At 42.4% G+C, this 21,455-nt stretch overlaps 1 protein-coding gene across 1 annotated transcript in view; it reads right to left on the minus strand.

Moving 5' to 3' along the window:
* The window catches only part of snd1 (staphylococcal nuclease and tudor domain containing 1), a 97,090-nt gene continuing 75,635 nt past the window's right edge, over positions 1-21,455 (minus strand). Inside the window, exons 18-24 of the mRNA XM_085902324.1 lie at positions 18,937-19,078; positions 14,469-14,592; positions 14,248-14,317; positions 13,023-13,136; positions 10,096-10,299; positions 1,550-1,594; positions 1-204 (exon numbers count right to left, since the gene is read on the minus strand). Coding sequence (XP_085758450.1) covers positions 139-204; positions 1,550-1,594; positions 10,096-10,299; positions 13,023-13,136; positions 14,248-14,317; positions 14,469-14,592; positions 18,937-19,078 — 765 coding nt within the window. The 3' untranslated portion in view covers positions 1-138. The remainder of the gene's footprint in view (positions 205-1,549; positions 1,595-10,095; positions 10,300-13,022; positions 13,137-14,247; positions 14,318-14,468; positions 14,593-18,936; positions 19,079-21,455) is intronic.

Below are 21,455 nucleotides of genomic sequence, written 5' to 3' on the forward strand. Positions count from 1 at the left end.
CACACACACACACACACAAACACACACTGTTGCACCGCTCCCCCCAATATGTCCAAGTTGGTCTTTGGAATGGCGTTGATTGGATGGTTGATTTTTTGTCGTTTTTGTTTTTGTGAAAATTCTTATGTCGCATCGATGTTAGCGCCTGTAGCCAAATTCTTCGGCGTCGTCGGCGCGGAAGTCTCCATAGCGCCAAATGTTGAGCTGGTGAACAAACAAAAAAAATAAAAAAATCAACTTTCATTTGACCATTTCATAGATCAGTACACACACCAAATTATAACATCTATTCGAGGACATTTCGTTTTTTCTTTTTTCTTCAGATGTTTCTTTTTCTGGTCTGCTTGGCTGTTATTGTTGTGATTCATAGCTAATTAGCGCCTCTGCTAATTAGCACCAGTTATTAGAAGAGAAATCAATGAGCCATTTGTAGCGTGCATTTTTTTTTTTACGTTTACCCCCCCCCCACCACCACACATAGTCTAGCGCTCCCCACTACGGTAAGCAACACCCTGAACCAAAGACAGCGGGCACCCCCACCTCCATCGAGCACCAGTCATCGGGATTGCGCCAGGGGGTGGCGGCAGTGAGACTTCACTTTGGAAATGAACCAAAGAATACGTACATTACAAAATGGCAACACGTATAAAAGTCTGTTCTGAGTAGTTGAACTATTATTTACTGTATAGTTTTTGCTCTGACACTATATGATAAAGTATTTCTAGCTAATGATTTTTTTGTGTGTGTAATAAAAATGGCATAAGTACTGATCCTGGTTATTTGATGATTCTATATAGTTTCATGATTCTTTTTTTTTTTAAATATACTTTTAATATTTTTTAGGACTAAGACTATTTTATTACTTTATTACATAAATCGCAGAGGTGGATGAGATTTTGGTTTGTTTGGTCTCAAATTTGATCTCAAATTTTTGTTATAAATCCGGTATGTATAAATAATAAAAAAAAATACAGATTTTATTTTTTTTCAAACACATTTGACCTGTGTTTTAGAATATGAAAAATTACCATAATTTTATTTTCTATTATTTTAAATATGTTTGATGATAGTTTACAAATATTTATTTTAATAAGTTAAGTTTTTTCTTAAATCCTCCATTATTTCAAAATTGAAGATTTATTTTTAGAGTCATATTTGGTGCTATAATCAATACGTTTGTGTTAAATGACTGTGTGTATGTTTGTGTATGTATGTGCATGCGTGCAAATGAATTTCCAATTTTTGGTACACATTCAAACGAACACCATAATTGCATTCCACATTGTGTTTTCTCTTCCACGAGGAACAGTATGTCACCTTGTGTCACGCTTGTTCCAGTTTCTATCTCTACCATGCACATTGTCACTATGGACTGGCGCTAACTACTGCAACCCATATGGGGCTGTGCCGTATAGTGAAGAAAAATGAAGCCTGGGGGAGGACAGGAGACACCACGCGTGTGTGTGTGTGTGTGTGTGTAACAATAATTAGCATTAGCATATTAATTGTGGAACAGTTCTAATGTAGATTCCAAGCAGACTGGACTCACCCTGGCACTCTTAGCGGATTCTTGACTGTTCAGGTATTCCTTTACCTGCGAGCAGACAAGAGGGAATATATCATAAGGGTTAGAAAATTGCTTGCTAAGAAATGTTAAGAAATTGGGATTGGCAAAATGGACAGTATTGAAAATAAGACTTCAAAACATTCAATATATATTGTTATATAATATATATATATTTACACATTCCAACTGTGTTATGATTGATTGATTATACATGGACAGTATTGAAAATAAGACTTCAAAACATTCAATATATATTATATAATATATATATTTACACATTGCAACGGTGTTATATTTGATTGATTATACTATCAAGTATCACATGTGATCTATTCATGATCAAATACTCGCATAAGCTGCAACCGGGCCTTTAACGCTGGGAGCCGGTTGCCGTTAGCGACACTAACTGAAGTGCCTTCAAAGGAGCGCCACAAAATACAAAAGTTAATTTTTTTTTATTTTTTTTTTTTAATAACTCCTGCGTGTACACAAGGCTCTTGGAATATTTCTAATTATGTGCACGGCGGGAGGACGGTGTTCCTGTGCCGCCGCAACCGTTTAGTGTGAAAGGAATTGTTTGCGAAAGCGGGAATAAAAGAAAAAGATAAAGAAGACGAAGCAGTGTGGAGCATATTGACTGCTTCTGCTAGAGCAGCCTTTTAGCCTCGCTCAATGAAGCGCTCATGAGTAATAGGGAGGAAAAATAAAGGGAGGGGGGGGGGGTAGCAAGTTATCCTTTGAGGAGACGCGGTCTTCGTCACGAGGAAGAGTCGTAAAGAACACAACACTCCACACGACCAAGGTTTGTTGTACTTCTTGTCGAATGATAACAGTAAAAACAGTGGTGCTCTACATGTTACAAAAATTGTTTGCAATTGAGCTCCGCCCATCTGTCTCGTATACACACTTAAAATAGAATTGGACGCCAACCTCCTATGTCTGTTCTTGAGATTTTTTTTTTTTGTCAGTCTACTCATGTCTACCAAATTTAGTGTTCATAAGTGTAACTGGCTTCAGGGGCTGAATATTAAAAAAAAAAAAAAATTGCCGCGTTATTCCTGGTTATCAAACTTTTTTTCGCCATGCTGCACCCACAAAAACCTTGAAGGCTATTTTGCATCAGTCTATGAGGTTTGACTTTGGTTGCAATCTTTGAGGAGTTGATTTTGCAAATTGTCCCAAACAGTCTGAAATGGTCTCTTCAAACTGAGACGGACTTCCTGTATCATTTGATTTTTTTTTTTTTTGTGGAGCTACTCCTGATAGACATACTACTGTCTTCATGATGTAATTATGTGCATTTTGTTTTTGTTTGTTTGTTGTGAGGACATATTTGCCAAGTGAGAAGACCTGATTGGACAAACTACCCACAATGAAAGAATTCCCGCTTCTGCTTAATGGAGGCGTTGTGTGTCTTATTATAGCAGCAGATGTGCTGGCATAGGCGCTGCATACTCGACACGGCGCTAACATCTGGTGCTCTTGTTCTCGGACTCGAGTGTTGCAGCGGCTGCGCGAGTCATCCGTCAAATCAGACTAAAAGAGATTTGTGGGGAGGTTGGGGGGGGGGGGTGTAGTCATCGGGCCAGATGTCATCGTAAAAGAAAAGAGCGAAGCAAGCACAATGAGCGCTGATGATCCCGCCGCCGTCTTCTATCCACCGACGTCAAGGACGGCCTTTTCAGTTACCGACAACTCAGAGAACCCCGCAGTGGACCGTTTTTCCTCCTTTCAACGTGTTTCTAAAGCAGGCAAAATCGACAAAAGGCGCTAAAGAAGGGCTAATCTGGAAATGACGTAAACAGAAAAGTTCATGCAAGTGCTCCTTTGTGACTAGGCTGAAGGGCCTTCAATTGCGGAGGAGGAACGGAACAACAATATTGTGCAAAAGAATGCCAACAAAGAAGGAATTCATTCGAAGGTTGACAAGAAAGAATGAAGATTTTAAATTGACGACGGATCGAGAGAATTACGGAAACGTCGGGTCACAAAGTCGACCCCTCAAAAAACGTCTCGTATTTTTGCAGAAATTTGTCACTTGGTAAAAGGATTTGTAAAACATTTATTGTGTGGACAATGTTGGAATTCAAGTGAAATTTTGACATTTCTTAAAAGTCTGGACAAGTGGAAGGCAAACCGCGTACTTTTACAAACGTCGGAGGTGCAATCGTTTCCCGCAAGCCGAGTGACAGACGCTGCAATTATGAGAGAGAGCTCGGTGAACTTGCCAAGCTAGCTGTTGGCCGAGCTGGCCGGCCGCTGCGAGCCGCTTCCAGGTGGCGTTCTAAAGAGTGACAAATCGGCAGCGGCTTTTTGACAGGTTGCGCGCGATCTGGTGCGTAGGATTCGACCCGGCCTGCTTGAAAAACATCGCAGAGAAAAACACTATGCGAAAGCAGATTTTGTTAGTGACTAATCAAAGTCACGGCACTGGGAAGCCACTCGGCCGTGAAGGGAACAACGTCGCGTGTCGGGCCTTGCTCATTAACAGCGATGATGATCAGACGCTCCGGCTGCCAGACTTGAGCGGTCCATCTCCAACCGACCAAATAAAACAAGCCCCGCCGCCGCTATTTCCCTTTTCCTTTTTTTTGTTGCTTTTTTATCGTTGTCCGTCTGACAATGCCTGTAGATGAAATGGTTTGGAGTTGGCGTGTTGTCGGCACTCCCTGGGAGAGGTTCTGTCATTCAACATGGCAGCCGCATTAATACTGCAAGACCTGCGGCGGGGATTTTGGGCAGAGGAGAAGTCTCCTCGGGCGTATGCTTTGATATCAGCTGACCACAGCAATGTGTTAGAACCTCCATTTTAATAGACGGATGAGCCAGGCTGCCATTTTACATCACAAACAACTCGTGGATTTTTTTTTCTTTTTCTTTTTACTGTAGTATTTGAGGTGCCCTGACGGGGCCTTGGTGTTCCTCCCAGCGAGGCTGTTGGGGGGGATCAGGCGCTGTGCTGGGAATGCGCCATGACAAGCCCACCAGCATGTGCTCACACGAAGAAGGGTGGGGTGTGGTGGTGGTGGGGGGGGGGAGACAAATGAGAGGGAACATTCTAGACTAGGCCCCCACCCCCCTCAAGGGCACTGTGAAAATAAAAACACACAAATATGGAAGGCAGACATTTTACATGCTGCTGTGTCTTTTTTTTTTCCTCTTTTTTTCCAGCAAGGTCATAAAAATAAAGTTTCCTAACAGTAACCCTGAGGAAGTTAAGTGATTTTGAGTTTTTTTCAGATAGCTTCCTATTTGATAACTATTTCTTATATACATTTGTATCTTCAATATAATGAATTGGTTGATTCAGTCGCCCTACTTGAGCGCAATAGCTAAAGATGGAGGCCGTGAAGGATTTCCACCCGATTTGAGACCGCCTCTTGGGCAGATCTTCCAAATGCTGCACGTCTCCATGTTCAATTGTCTGATGTCTTTGCAAAGATAACTCAGGTTATTTTACCTATAAAATTTACTGCATCTTGAAATGTTTTTGTTCCCAAAACAGGTCATCAGGAGATAAACTTTGGACATCAGTGCCGTGTTTGACTTCTAGATGTGCATCCCATCAACCGTGTGTGTGTGTGTGTGTGTGTGTGTGTGTGTGTGTGTGTGTGTGTGTGTGTGTGTGTGTGTGTGTGTGTGTGTGTGTGAGAGAAAAGTGGAAAGGGTCAGGGAGGATATGTCCGAAGGGTCTTTGGGGACAAAGTGGGACTGTATGTGTGTGCAGTCAATAGCAGGCAAGCAGAAAATGTCCATTAAAAGGCCCCCCGCATCTCTAACTCGGGCTTGTAAATTAGGTATTGAGCCATTGGTGGAAAGCGGTCATGCTGTCCGACATCCATGACACTCAGTGTCTGTGTGTGCGTGTTTGGTGACAGGATGGAAGGGGGGGGCGAGGGGGGTGGTCTTGATGAGCTGTGACAGGCACTGGGGTTGAACAGCGAGGGCAGCGACCTGAAAGCCTGTCAATTGGTGTTCCGGAAACAGCTAAAAGCCATTTATAGATGACATGCGAGGATGGGTGTCGGTTGGGAGCAACCGTGATCCACATAACCCCGAATTTAACTCAAAGCGCACAAGTTTTATTACCAGGTTATTCCGATTTGAGGTCAATGCATGCGGAAGCAACAGGTGGCGCTCAAAGCTTCAAGCCTATTTTGCTTAATAGAAGCTGGAAGAACGCCATGCCTTGGTAAAGGCACAATATATTGCACAAAAATTCAAACGACTTGGAAACTAAAAAGGGATGGACACAAGGAAGAAAAAAAAAAAGTTTTTAAAAATACCAAGTTCAGATTCATTTGGGAAAAGCCAACCTGTCTTATAAAAAGATCCAAATTCCCATGCGACAAGCAGCACATTCCAACTGTGATTAATGGAAGGCGGCATCCCTGGAGGCATCCTGGCATATGCGCGCATCCCCTTTTCCTCTCATTTCCTGTATGGATTCCACACGTGTGTTTAACACTTCCCACCACTACTCTCCCCACTCTGTCGTTCCATCCTGGCACCAGCCATGAGTGCAATCATGCCGCGTCGGGACTTCCCTGATACGCCAGGGACTCGGCGACGATGAAATACAAGTCGGACAAATGGCGGGGCGGGACGCCCTTTCTGGCCCCTCAAAGCTATTCACACAAATAGCCAAGTGTGAATATGTAACATTTCCCAAGGCGCTAACTTGCTAATGCTATGCCGACTATCAGCTTTCTTAATAGACATATTCACACATTTGGATGACTTGTACATTAATATACTCGATCTGTACATGTTCACGCCGGAAGCATCTAGATCAGTGCGGCAAGGCCCTTTGTTCAACATGATTGATGATAACTGAGAGAAGGACCGCTGCGTCTTTGTATCGGATTAGCAATTAGCAAGGAGAGAATCATTAGCTTGTAGCACTAATGAACTTTTGTTTGCGCTAACGGCGGTCAGCGGAGTCAAGAGATGGAATTTGTTATTTCGTTTACGAGGATCTAAAAGAAATTGCGTGGCTGCTCGGTACAATATTAGCTATAAAAGTAATTACATATAAAACGGCATACACAAATAAAATTTAACCAAGCAGATGCTAGCGGAAATAGCGCGGGCTACGACGAGCAGGGGAACAACCAGGAAGGGTTTGCCACCTAATGGCACATTTTTATTGTCCATTATGACACTAATTTCCCTTTATTTGAGATATATTTTAGCTTTATTCTCCAGTGGTAAACTTCTCTAACTAATGTTAAAATCGTACACATTGCTGATGACTACGACTAAAGGGCTCGACAGGCATCTTTCTATTTTAGCAGCGTCTAGTCTCGACAGTGCCAAGACAATTTAAGGATAGCTCAGTACATTCACTGTGCCAGAGTGAGTGAATTCATTATGCCTGTCTCAGGTCGGGGCAAAAAAAAAAAAAAAAAAAAAAAAAAAAAAAAAAAAAAAAAAAAAAAAAAGGGGGACAGATTTAACAACTCCAGTTGCCAAGTTGACTTCGCATATTCAAAAAGGAGAAAAGTTTCTTTCCTCATTTGGCTTATCGAGTTTGGGTCACCGCTAGTTTTTTTCCCATCGATGCTCTAACACCCCTGAGAAAAATCAATGCGCACTAACACTTGGAATTTAATCTACGGGAACGAAATAGCATTTTATAAATAAAAACAGCAGCTGCCACAGGAGAGTGAGCGGATCAATTATATGCTTAACGTAGCCCCAAATCTACTAGATAATCACATATATTTTTATTATGGAGCCAATCAATAGTAAAATCGCTTTTTAAAACTGAAAAAAAAAACTGAATAAGCACAAAATGAAGAAGTAAATTGAGCAAGATTCCTTAAGATGGCTAACATTAAATATATGTAGATGGCTATATTTTTCCCACCCAATGACACCGCTCACCCAGATCTATATTTTTTAAGACTGCATTTGGCTGACCAATTTTTATTTGTTCTACATGCAGTATTGCTTTCTGATCATTTAATGTGAAGAGATTCCCCAATCTGCGCACCGACAAATCTAGCTTCCTACACTGTATCCACACTTTGACATCGCTCAGCAAGATTGCTTTTTGTTTTTGAGGAGTGGCTCTGAGCCTCAGTAATGAACCCAGATGATGAGTAGTAGCCTCTCATATAAAGCAGCTGGTTTTACAAGACACAGCGTGTTGGGCACTGCGCTGCTGATGCACCAAAACAAGCAGGAGCTAGCCAGGTGTAATGTGCGCTGCGTCAAACAGTGTTACGGCGGCATAAAAAAGGGAATAGCGTCCATCTGCTCCGAGTGTCACCCGGCAGGTGCGCAACGACAACGCATGCTGCGTGCCAGATGCGGAAAGAATTCATCTTTACATTAGGACGGCCTGCATCTGCTGTACAGTCCATGAACGCTAATCACGTGTATGGGACATGAGTGCTAGCGACTATACGCGCTGATTTGTGATTTTGTAGGACAGCGCCGTATTTATACGGTAATCCCGCACTTTATGGGGCGCACACCTCTGGGTCAGGAATATGACGCTTTTGTGGACACGGGTGGTTTCAGAAAAAGGACTGTTTATCCTTTGCTTCCAGATCGCATTTGACGTACTTATCCATATGGCGGACAAGCGGCGTTAACCTTGAGCGGGGCCGCGACTCCACTGGCGAGCGGCGTTCGGGCGCGACGGCTAAACGGCGGCACCCATCTGTTACGCAATGTTTAGCACGACACATTACGACGTCGTCGTACTTCGGGTAATGAGCGAAGACCAGAGACAAATGACAAAAGTCACCCGAGATGAGTCTCAAGAGAGCTTGGGAGGAGTTTACTTGGATAGCATGAAAAGCAAAGTTTTTAGCCTCTTATTATATTGGCTAGGTGAGATCTGTTCAGTTGGATCAGTACATTTTCACATTTATTTGAATATTTTTTCTTTTCAGATTATACATGAGTGACAAATATTCACCGATTTTTGCTATTCCCGATCAGACTCTGCTCCTATCCATATTTGTTGTGTTTTTCTTTCTTCCTTTCCAAAAACATTCAAACATGTCTTGGGCAATTACGCTACTATGCAATTATGCTATTATGCTAACTACAAATGGGTATCAGTACCTATGCTGATAACAGCTTTCTTTCAATTCCTTAAATTAACAAAATGTTTGTCATGAATGTGTCCAATTTATTCAGTCTTTAAATAATTTTGATCACATTTTACTAACCGTTAACGTCATATCAAACACAGTATTTAGTTTTGTTACCCGCAGTCCGTCCAAGTCAATGTACAAACTTTTCTTCCTCCCCAATTCTAACCAACTGTAACGGTGAAAATACAGCAGATTGTTGCCGTTGTACCGGGAGCAGAGGAAATAAACAAACCTTATCAGAGTGTTTTTTATTAACTTTCCCTCTCGTGGGAGTCGGCGATGGCCAGCGGGTGTTGTACATCATCCGTGGGATTGACTCGTACTCCATTTTAAAGCTTTCAAGTAGCATCATCTTCTTTTTTTTTTGCGCCCGTACAAAATGAGCGAGATCTTCTTTGGAGCCGGGAAGCGGGGTGGAATTACGAGCAGGGCATCTTACTTGCAAGTACGTCGGCAACGCTGCAGCTTGTTAAAGCTTTTTCCGGATTGGAATATGGTTGAGGGGGAAGGGGGGTGAGTGGAACGTCGAAGGGACTGCAGAAACCGACGCGGAATACTAAAGAGAAAGCATTAAATGCAACCAAAGCAAGCGGCTCAGCTTATTAGGCCGAGTTTTCCGTCCTTTTGTCTATTAAGTCCATTACCTCCAGACCACATCGTGATCCTCTGGCACCTCTTTAGCGTCAAGAGGTCGAAACAATGATGCAAAGGGTTCAATGAGGCACTTCAGCACACGTGGGGCCGATTATTCGCCAAAGAAAGACCTATCAGTCATAACCGTATATGTTTGAGCGTTTACGAGCAATTAAGACGCCAGCGGACATATTTCTCCGTGAGCTCGCCCGTTTACATTTTTAACTAAGTGGCAGAGTGACTGATATCGGCGAGCATTCGCCGGCTGTAATTGCAGACATGTAATTTTTCTTTATGTTAATATACCAGAGTGGGTCCATGGAGGAAATTATTTTAACGACCAGAAAAGTCAACGGGCAACATGGCGGCGCTGTGAGAAAATGTCTGCGGCGAGTCCTTTCTGATGTGTAATAATAATAGCGTGGATGGAAATGCGCTCGTTATCGAACCGGCAACACTTAAGAACTCAAGGGGGCCATTTGCAAAATGGTGGTTGCATCTGGTATTGATTTATGCGGAATAAATAATGTGTGCGGCCGTAAATGGCAAATAAAGGTAAAAACCAATCGACAAACATCGGCCATTAGGCTATTATTTTGAGCGATGTTTGAAAAGCCATAATTAGCTGATATAATCGGCCGGACGATTAATCGGCTGGGCCCTACTCATTAATTATTGTAAACTCTTCTTTGGGAAGCTAACTACCACATTGTATGAAAAAAAAAACCATACAGCCTAGAAATAATCCACAAAGTCAAAACCCGAGCACGCGACACTGACCATCTTTTGCAGGTGCTTCTCTTTGCGTGCATCTACCATGACCAGACCCTCCTTGACCAGGCCAAGGCCAACATCGTCCTTGGTGTCGCCAAACTGTATTGTGACATGAGGGCAGGTGACGCCAGAGTACTCCACGTTGAGCAGGCACTGGCTGTTGTGGATGTCGCGCACCACGCAGTCCACCACGTCGGCCCGGGCATCCTCCTACAAAAACAGACGAGTTGAATTCAAAAATAATGCCGTGTTCAACCAATATTATACACGACTCAGAAGTTAAAACAAAAAGGACATTTTGTCAAGCAGATGCTAAATTTAATAGCAATTTCCAAAAGGGATTAGAAACTTCTCCCAAGCGTTTTAAAAAGGTTGGGCACTTTGAGCTAATTTTTGTTTTATCAGATTTGAATGTATATTTTTGGCTCCTCATGCTAACTGACCAATGATAGCTAAATCAAAAACACTGGAAAACAAAATGAAAAATCAGAGCCATCGCCACTTTAAGCCCATCAATCTCCTCCCTCCCCTCCTGCCCTGGTCTTGTCTCCATGGCAACCCCCTTCCAGCAAACTGCCCTTGGATGTGTGTTTGTGTGTGTGTGTGTGTGTGTGTGTGTGGGGGGCATTTCTGAATGTGCACCCAGATATTTGATTAGGTAAAAGATAATGAGTCCTTCTGAAGAGTGTGACAGTGTAAATGACACCAATCAACAATCAAAATGGACACATTGATTTGTACCTAATCAAGTGTCCAGGATGACAAGATTTTTTGTTGTTGATTTGGTTCTCGTGCTACAGCTACCTTAGTGTGTTTTGATATCTTTTTTTTTTTTTTAAATCATTTTAGATCTGACAGAAATTCAACTTTCTAAACAACTGTTGACCTATTAAGGCTATTTGAGTTTGTGCCGTTTCAGAACGTACTCAAAAGTCAAACAAAAACAACCAACGTGTTTAACCGACGTTTACCAAAAGTTCGTTTGAATGTTTGCGTAAAGGCTAATACCCAAGTATTAAGAGGCTTGTTTATGCAAAGTTCTTTCAGTTTTTTAACGGCTTGTTTTTCCTCCGTCGGTTGTCATGGCGGTTACACAAAAGTGTCTTTTTCGCTTGAACTCAAATGAACTGAAACGAAGTGTTTCTTTTGTTACATCAGTGTGTAGACGCTAAAAATAGTAAAGCACAGATAAGGATGTCAATTTTCGAAAAAAGTTGTTTTGGAGGCTGACTGCTGGATGACTTTTTGACTCGCATTTCGGGGGGGGAAATGTCTCTTTTCCTGTCAACGACGGAACGTCTCTAACTCGTTCAAATTGAAAGCGTCCCAATTAAAGCACTTGTTGATGTTTGATGGTCTCAGCCGGTCTAATGTGCAAATGTTTTCATAACATTCAGAGCGCTCGAGTTAAAAAGCCTCTTAAAAGCCAGAATGTCGTAGACTGTAATCACTAATTAATTGACATTCTGTGTTTATTGTAGAACTTTCCATTTGGTTTGATTTATAAAGTCAGTGCGACTTAGCAGTGCGGCTTTGACAAGGCCGTCTTATTTAAAGAAAATAATAATCATTGATTTTCTAGTACGTCACCTTTATAAGCGAGCTACTTTGATAAATTCACCGAGCTGAGTGCAGTCGGTCAACAGAGTGAGCGTTGTCGTGGCAACAATGCCCCGACGTCGCTGACTTTTCAAAAAGGTGACCGACTGCTTTTTATTTCTGTCCAAAAGCAACAGCTGGAGAGAGTGATGTTTATTTGCCACGCGGCGTGAACTCTCCGCACCCAGGAAATGGACCCTTGAGTGTACACCTTTGCGGAGGTGAGGGTCGCACAAGGAGATAAGGTGGGTGCGACTTGGCCAGCCGAGAGCGACAGTCAGCTTGCAAGTGTGCATGTGTGTTTGGAGTATAGGTGACGCCTGTGAGCGCTGCAACAGATGGGCCACTTCAGAAGATCCCACGTGACAGCATGCTTCAACACTCAACACACACAAAGATACCGAGTGACCAAGCACATTATGGATACATACACTGTTTCAAATTATGCAAATGAGATGGGGGGTTTTTTGCCCAGATTTTTATAGTCTATGCTAATGGCCTCATCAAGTATTAAATGTTACAACATAATCAGAATGTTTTTAAACAAACCTTTCTGTGATAATAGTTTTTTTTTTTTTTTTTTTTCTGAAATCAAAAACATCTTAACAGGTCAAGTTAGACTCTAACATTGGGGCTTTCTTTGATAGCAGCTTGGAAATTCTTTCATCTATTGAACGTGTTAAATTTTGGACAGCATCTGTTATTTGTCAAAGTTTGTATTTGAAAAAAAAATGTTAAAGTTACTTTTTTTTTTTTTTTAGATTTATTGGTACAACCTCTCTTACCACAAAAAATAGAACAAAAGTATCGAGGATTGGTGCCATTGAGTACAGTATTGAGTCCCAGGTACTTTGAATCGGTTCAAATGTGAATGTGACCCCAGAATAAAAAAAAAAAACATTCTGATTGATACATCTGACAATCCAGATAAAACTTGTCACTTTGATTTTTACATTTATATTCTGAAAAATATTTAAAAAAAAAAAAATGCAAAAAAAAAAAAATGGATTAAGCAATATTTTTATAGATAAATAATTCTAACAAGTTGAACTTAAAAATTAGAAATAATATAGAATAATAAGATAGGTTCAATAAAAATGATACCAATATTGAAGGATGTTCATGTATTGACGAGTATAATAAATGAGAAGTGGTTTGGAAAGACAGAAATATAAAATGAACAAAAAAAAGACATTCATAAACATGATCCTCCTTAACCTTGCGTGTCTTGTTCAAATTTGAACGTGTAGAATTGTGTTTGTACCCACTCGATGTCAAATGGATTTGGTTATGCTGTTCCGCCCCAAAACAGAACATCTATTTTTGTTACTTACGTCCTGCGGCACCTGGATGTAGGCGAGGGCGTACTCTGTAGCCTGTGCCGGCAGCGTTCTGGTGCTGAAGGCGGGAGGGATGGTGGCGAGGCGGGTGGACGACACGATTTCTCTCTGGCAACGACACATATTGATTGTGTTTATTGTCGTCATTTGTGTCAAGCTTCCAATTCGGGGCCGGGTGTCAGCTGGGGGTACATGAGGCTTTGGCAGCTGCCAGAGAGCCCGGAGTCAAAAAGCCGACTCGCGCCAGTCAAGTGCACGCTGAGACAATACGGCAGCCGTGACAATTAGCCTTGATTGCTGTGATTATGCCTCTGAATAAAGACATTTGAGTAATAAATGAGGCAGAGCTGTGAAAATAACTTTTTTGTGTTTGTGGTGGGGGGTTATGACCCCCCTCCCCACAATGGAAATGGCATGTTGCAAATGATGACAATTAGTAGCTCACGCTGTGTGTTTTTTTTAGTCACTTGCAAGTTGAATTTGGTTCCCCCAAAAGCTGAATTTTAAGTGATATTTTCTATACATACAGAATCTTATGGACGCATTCCGGTATATTGCGGCTCAAAGCACACGAGCAAATGTTTCACCAATCAATGAGCTCCTAAAATAAATAAATGCTTGAATTTTCTTAAATGGGTGACATGAACAAGATAAGATAGCACAGTGTGACAAATAAAGTCAGTCCGAAAAAGCGCGCCGCTCCTTTAACGAGGTGCGTATATTAGACTAACGCAATCAAGTGCACTCCAGAGTCGAGAGGGAGAACACCTTTAACGTTTGCTACCAATCAAGCGCCTTCAGATTTATTGACGTCGTATTAGAGACTCGCACGGCGGTTGTAAATGTGTCTCTTTTGAAGAAGGGAAAAAGAGGAGACAAAAGCCCTTTGTCAGAGTGGACGGGCACAAGGTGATACCCCAATGCATTGTGGGAAGTGACCCGGAGCAAACTGGATAAGACACGAGGAGGAAGTGCCTTAGGTGATGCCGCAAAAGTGCACTGGTTCATGAAATGAGTCGCGCCCAGCCATAATTCAGGAATGAAGTTTTAGAATTATCTCCGTTTTTGCACTAAGCATAGCATAGCATAGCATAGCAACTGCTGCTCTACCCGAGTTCATGTTTAAGGAAAACTCAAAATGAAAGAGGTCCAACTCGTTTTTTTTAACGTGCTAACCGCGTCATAAAAAGTTAAAGAAATATTGTTTTTCATCACTCACGTTGCCATAGTCGATGTAGAAGACGTGCACTTTTGCCGCCGACTCTACTTTCTCCACCCGGGCTCTATACCTGCAAGGGATAATGTTTCTGTCATTATTCTCACTTCGCAATTGCATGTTTTTCCACCTGGAGACAACTCTGGTTATTATGTTGCAACCACAAACGTGTGAGCTGATTGGAGCAGTCCATAGTGAAGTCCTGCTTTGATTCCGACACCTACCATTCACCGTCGGCGAACTTGGCTATGCAGAATTCGCCCCGACGCGGAGCGTAAGCTCCTTCTACGGGGGGCTGGGTGGCGAGCTCTGCTCGCATGCTCTCCATCAGACTCTCCAGCTGGCTTCCTAGCGGGGCACAAAGTGATTGACAAGAGAGAGATGTTGGGTGAAGCTATTTCGGTTCAATCATAGGCTAATTTATCAGGATTTCAAGAAAACCGGGAAGGTAAGCACTTCAATAGGTCCAGCAACCTACCGAGACAAGGTCCCGAAATAGCTCAGAACCAATTTGCTAGGAACACTGAACCAGAGAAAAAAAAAATAATCTGGAGTTTTCGGTAGAAACGCAGCCAAGAACATTCCCCGTATTGTATTCTGCTCGTACTGAATGATTGCAGGTGGTTGGAAAGTGTGTCGAGTCTGCAGATGCATGAATCAAAGACGCTTGTTAGCCAAAGAGCCTCAATGTCAGAATACAGACATAATATTAGATAACTCCCTTTGGAAAAGGCGCCCGAGCTGCAGATGTAAACACATGGCAACTTGCATGGCAACCAGTCTTGCAATTACTCCCACATTGCGTTTCTTAAATCTGGCGGGTTAATGCTATGCGCCCTCATTTCAATCTGCCCCCAGGTTACCTTCGCAAACGCAATGTTTGTTTTTGGAAGACGCACCCAGTGCATTTGCTCGGGTCAATTGCGGCGACCGCGTGTCGTCATTAACACCTTGAGCGGGGAGCGTATGTAAATACTCACGGCGGGGTTATCTTCGTCGAGACAGGCGGCATAATTTTATTAACTTCAATTGGGGCTATGCGAGGATTGGGAGACATTTTGGAGAGCGGGGGCTACGTCGACGATTTACAAAATGGCGTCAATCCTTTTGACATTTATTTCCGCTTTGTGACCAAAGAGACATGAACCTTGAGAGAATGTTACGGTTCTATTTATGTAAATGATAAAGCACGTCCAGATAGAGAATTAAATGAACAACGCAGAACTCAGTTTTTCGGTAAAACTACAAAGCAAAAATAATAATAATAATTGACCAAGCTCGTAAGTTGGGGCACGGACTCAACTTTCTACGTTGACTTCTGACTGAGTTAACAGCGTGTAACGCCACCTCGGGGCCATAAATAGCCGGCGCCTTGGCCGCCAGCGCTAACATGATTATTACAGCTTGGAGTGATGCAGTCAAAGGCCGCTGACAAGCGTCGCCATGGTTCGCCGCCTTTAACGAGACGATTTATGACCCCCCTCGCGTGCTTCTGGAGATTCACTCCGGCCACTTCCCGAGTCAAGTCCTGTCACGTCTGCTCCCAACATAAATCCATCACGGTCAATGTCTCCAAAATATTCAGCGCCTTCAAACTTAACATGGATACCCTTGATTGGGAAAATGTGAAGGACTCCTGCTAATTACAACACAGACAATTCGCCTAACAGTGAGTGAGGTTTGTTGCTGTTGGAATATATAAAAAAAAAAAAAAAACGACTAAAATAAAAAATATTTTGGTCTTTCAACCCTAAAAAGGATTGATCAGGCTTTTCCGGCTGGCTCCATCCTGTATAATACGTGTTTTCCTGACATAAAGAGCCTTCAGACCAGGTTGCCTCTTGGCTCGTATTATTCACACTTCCGCCTTCTACGCAGACCAGCTGTTCATCACCTAATGAAGACTCCCCCCATCCCCTCCGCCAACGACCCATCCTCTTCCAGGCAGGTCGCTCTTCAAAGCCCGAAACCCCTTTCCCCATCTTTTTTTTAAATCTTGACTCTGTTGGCTTGGAATATATCTCAGGCGTAATGCGGGCGATTCATCAATGGGGACGCGGTGAGCCTGTTGCTCTTTTGGCCTCGTGTCTTATTGGGATTATTTACCTGCTTTGTCTTTAATGACTTTCATAACTGGTGCTTAAGAGAATCCCACACAGCCTTGGGATGTGCGGAAAAAGGCCACATGAATCCCAAGTGGGCTGCCCTGCTCTCTCTGCAAAGATGTTACGCTTAGATCTATTGCAGATCATTTTTTTTCCCATAAATCACGTTATTTTTCTCTCTCGATGTGACTGAAATGTCTGTCTTATGTCTGCATTTTTGTTTTTTGTTTTTAAATCACCGCTGGATTAATTTGCCTGGAGCCAACATTGGCCATCAAACATTGATCATGTGATCGCTACTAAGCTGTTGTTGCAGCGCAAATTGTCACGATTGAGCTTTATCCTCCTTAGTGGCCTGCTCGCTCGTTTAATTAGAACGCGCTTATTCTCTAAGTCAACATTCACTCAACTTACAAGGACTACGACTTGGTGTCTTTGATAAACAGCTGATGTGGCATCCAATATTCAGACTGCAGGCACACACACACCATACCGCTAAATACTTAATGGGCTATATTTAGCACATTATTGTTGTTGTGGTTTTTTGATGAGGTTGGCAGCGGAAAAGTGTGTGTGTGTGTGTGGGGGGTTCTATTTTCCGGTTGCATTTTCTTGGAGTGGCCCGTGTCTTTGGAGTGCGCAAGGTCGCAGAGATCTATGCGGGTCCCCCACTCCAGACAGTAATTACATATAGCCTACAGAGAGAGAGGCCAACGCCGAGGGAAGAAGAGGAGGGGAAAAAAAAAAAAAAAAAAACTCGGGCGGGGTTGGAATGGTGTGATAGCCCTTTGAAGGGGAGATAATGTGTGTGGGGAGGAAAGTGAGACAATACCAGATAAATGAGTACATTAACAGATAAAGAGCCGTCCAATGAAGTGAGGATTACGGAGCGCAATCCCTCACGCTTGCTGGCGATTTGGCAAAGAAGAAGAAGGAAAAAAAAACAAAAAAAACAACTCCAAACGTGAAATTAATCACTTATCGAGCGCGTGTAAAGATAGCCATGCATGAAGAAAGCTGCACTTATGAGTTATTAAAGGGGGAATAATTAAAATGGGAGGGTTGGGTTCAAGAGAAGAGTTGGCGCGACCAGCTGAGGGGGATAAAATGGGAATTTTCTCCAGGTCATTTGACAATCGCTAGGAAGATGAAAGTGCTGAGGTTATCTGGTGGGTCTGCACGTGCCCGCTCAAGTGCAAAAACAGCTGTGAGGCCTTTTTAGTTTTTCTTTACCAAGCCTGCACAACACAGTGATGTAGCTCGGTAGCATTTTTTTTGTTTCTTTTTAAATCAAGCCCCTAAATCCTTTTTAACTTTGCAACATAACATTTTGTAGACATGTCTATGATGAGTAGACTCACAAAAAAAGACACACTTTGGTTTCAGGTGTCCATTTTAGAGGTCACTAGCAATTTTTGTGGAGAGAGCCTGGTGGCAAATTTGGATGACTTTCCACAAAACAGGAAAATCTAAAAACAAGTCACCGTTCCGTTACGTAATTATACAGTACGGCGCTCGGCTGCCGTGATTCTACAACAACACTTTGATGTGCTCTTCAAGGGCTTGCTATGACTTAATGCGGCTTTGAGCGAGCGTCAGCGAAAACGAAAGCGACCGAGAGAGAAAGAAGGACGGCGGGAGGGGAGGCAGGGCCAGTTCCCCGATGGGGTTTACGCACTCGGGCAAAATCTTTAGGACAAGTCAGTCTTTGAAGGCTTTTAAAATGGCTGCTTTAAACCAAAATGGCCGATTTCCTGGGGCCTTTTTGAGCACGGCCTTTGGACTTTTTTGTAGGTCTAATGATTAGAATAATTTCCAACATTTCTGTCATTTCAAATCAGCCTTGATAATATCAAGAAAGATTTCAAGCGTGCTCAGGAGCTACTCACTAAAACACTGCTTGATCATAGAAAATATTTGAATGCGTTTGATACTACTATTCGTAGCGAGTCATTAAATCCATGCGCCCCGTGGCAAATGACGCTGAAGGCGTCAGCCGCTCACTTCAATTGGAATAGCAGGTACTGGAACGTGGTCCTGCTTTATATCCTTGTGTTTACACCTGGAGGGGGAACGGAGGGTCGGGCTAGCGGTGTTAGCCGCAGGCGCGACTGGGGGCCTTTCAACCTCCTCATCGGAGCCTACAGCAAGATGATGAAAGTCGCATGTTTGCGCTCTCAACCCATTGGCTTTGTAAAAGTGAGCAAATAATACTCAGCCTGAGTTTGTTGTCACTTGTGGTGGGTGCTTCTAATCTAGAATTATCCGGGGAGGGACGGTACGGCTTTTTGGGTGAGGATGCGAGGAGGTTGGGGGGGGGGGGTCGTACTGAGCACAACACACCAGGAGATGTATTACGTACGCATTCATTCATGTGAAAACATACATCAGCCGGTGTGGGTGTGCATCCAAGCGGGAGCAGCAGGGACTGTTAGTTCTCCAGTCACAAGCGACCGGGTGATGGATTCCTGTCATTGTATCGCGATAACAACAAGCGGCATGTCTATGGCTGCGGGAAATTGGGGTTCTTTAACTTGGCCTGGTGTTTAAAGACGAATAAAAACAAATAGGGGAAGGAGGGACGTACCTGTCTCTACGTCCTGGGTGTACAAGTGGAGCATGTCGGTGATTTCCGTGACGTAGACCGGCTTGTATTTAGCCACGCGTTCTTTCTCCTCGGACACGTGCACCACTTCCTCCTTGGGCTTCTCCTCGTAGTTGGCCCACACCTACAACACACGAGACTCCGTATCACATCAAATCGGTGTCGGCGTTGCAAGAATGAGAGATTAAAATGGCATGAAAAGATGAAGGGGATTACATTCTCCATCATGTCGGAGGAGACGTGGGTGTAATGAATCGATTAATCGTTTCATTGATTTCGAAGAATTGTCAGTCGTGTGGGATCGGTTGAGTCAAAATGGAGTGCTTATCATATGAATAAATATGTCTTACAAGACATCAAGTCGTATCCAAATGGATGTATTATTATGCATGTCCTTCAATATGTCAGAATTTTACAAAAAAGTGATGTTTTGTGACAAAAACAGTACATATACATAAAAGAATGCCATAAAATGGTTCCTTGCTAGTCATTAAAATGTCTTCATGTGGAAAAACGCCTCAGTACACTGTAAAAACATCTTGTCAATGAAAATAATGTCCAAGTATCATCATTCAAAAATGTCATCATCAAACATGTCATAATGATGTCTTGCAATAATAATAATAATAATAATACATGAGGGTGTACCTAATATTGTGGACAGTTAATCACAAAGCATATGAAGTAGTTCAACAAACAAACAACTTTGTTACGGCATTAGTGGAAAAACAAGAGGCGGCCTTATTTTGATGGAAGTGTGTGCGTGTGTTACGATTGTGTGTAAGCAGGTTCCATTCTTCCCGCATTGAGGTTATGTCTCTTTTGGCTTCCCAGGGAGAAACGGGAGGGCAGGAGGCTCATTAGGAAGAAGTGCTTCGCCGGCGGCCACGTATCAAACCGTACAGATGCCAACTGATGTGTATGTGTGTGTTTACTGTATAAAGAAACCAGGGTGGCGGGTGCTTGTTAAGGCAGAATGCGGCTGTTGTGTACTCATCTTTAAGAGCACTAAAGCATGTGAACACACACAAAAGGATGAAAGCCAGCTAATCATTTTTCCGAACTGTGGTCTCTCTCTCTCTCCTTTTTCAAATATTACAGCAGACGGGTGATTTTTTATATTTTTTAACAAGAACGTAATCACCGCCAAGTGGCTGCCCTGCCACCCCAAGCAGACAATGCAACCTTTCTTTGGTGTGATTATTGTGGCGCAAACGAGGCAACGCTAAAGTTTGGAGTTTTCCCCATTTCTTTTTCTTTGTAAGCTTTCTGGCTAATGTGAGATGGGGCCGCGACACACAATTAAAATCAATTATTCATTCCTCATCGTCGGTGGAGGTGTCGCAATCCTGGAACGGAGGGCAAGGGGTTAATTAAGACGGGGGGAAAAAATGTGATCATGCGTTGTAAACTCAGGGATCAACAATGAAGACTTTGATGTGGTCGAGAAGACGGGTAGCCGTGATAGACTAAGTTTGGATGAATTCCCGAAGTGTCAGCTATGTGTGGCAAAGATTAGGCCGGGTCACCATTCATTAACCTGCTGACCATCAGTAAGGCTGCTCAGGTGGGGTGGGATATTACTCAAAGTTGTTCGGGCAAATTAATGAATGGAAGATCACGAAAGGACGATAATAGATGACGAAAAGACGTGAATGCAAAACAATATAGTTGTACTTCACATATTAAAAATGTTACACCACACATTCCATACTTCCAAATGTTACCATAACTACAGAAGGGCTGTCACTATCAAATATTTTTAGCACCGATTATTCAATTGATTAATTAAATATTCTCATACAATTGTATTTGCATTAAGATGTATTAAAAATATTTAATAATTACTGTTTATTAACCAATTATTTTTTTTATTCGGTATTATTTAGCGATTTGAAGAAAATAAAAAGTTCAGCAATATGACGCAAGAACGATAAAGGATTGTTTTCCAAAGTAAAAGCAGATGTTAGCAAATATCTTGGTGAAAGAAAGATAAATCAGTCTGCTTTCATGAAGCACAAGAGAAATCAGAGAATTACTTTGGACAGCTTGAAATCAGAAGATTTGGACAATCTTTAGTATATCTCTAAAATATTACTTGAGGATTCAAATGTGAGGCGATTAATTTGATGAATTTGTTTTCGATGAATCGATTCATTTTTACACCTAAACTACAGTATGCCACATATAATGTTTTCCTATAGCCCTTCATGGCCTCCTTCAAAAGTATTGGAACAGCATGGTCAATTTGTTTCTGTTTCATACTGAATACTTTTATTTAGGTTTTATATGAAAAGATAAAATAGTAGAAAAGTCCAATTTTTGATGTTATGAAGAGTGTTTTAAAGTTACGTTGAAAACGTACTTTGGACTGTCCTGTGAGTGGATCACGAGAAACGCTGCGGTATGTACACACACACACATACACACACACACAGTGCCCAGGGCTGATGACCTTCCGTGAGCAGCCAACCATCCAGTTTGTTCCACTCGAATGCAGG

The sequence above is a fragment of the Syngnathus leptorhynchus genome, chromosome 21, assembly GCF_054491065.1.
Source record: "Syngnathus leptorhynchus isolate UIUO chromosome 21, UIUO_Slep, whole genome shotgun sequence".
Classification (NCBI taxonomy): domain Eukaryota; kingdom Metazoa; phylum Chordata; class Actinopteri; order Syngnathiformes; family Syngnathidae; genus Syngnathus; species Syngnathus leptorhynchus.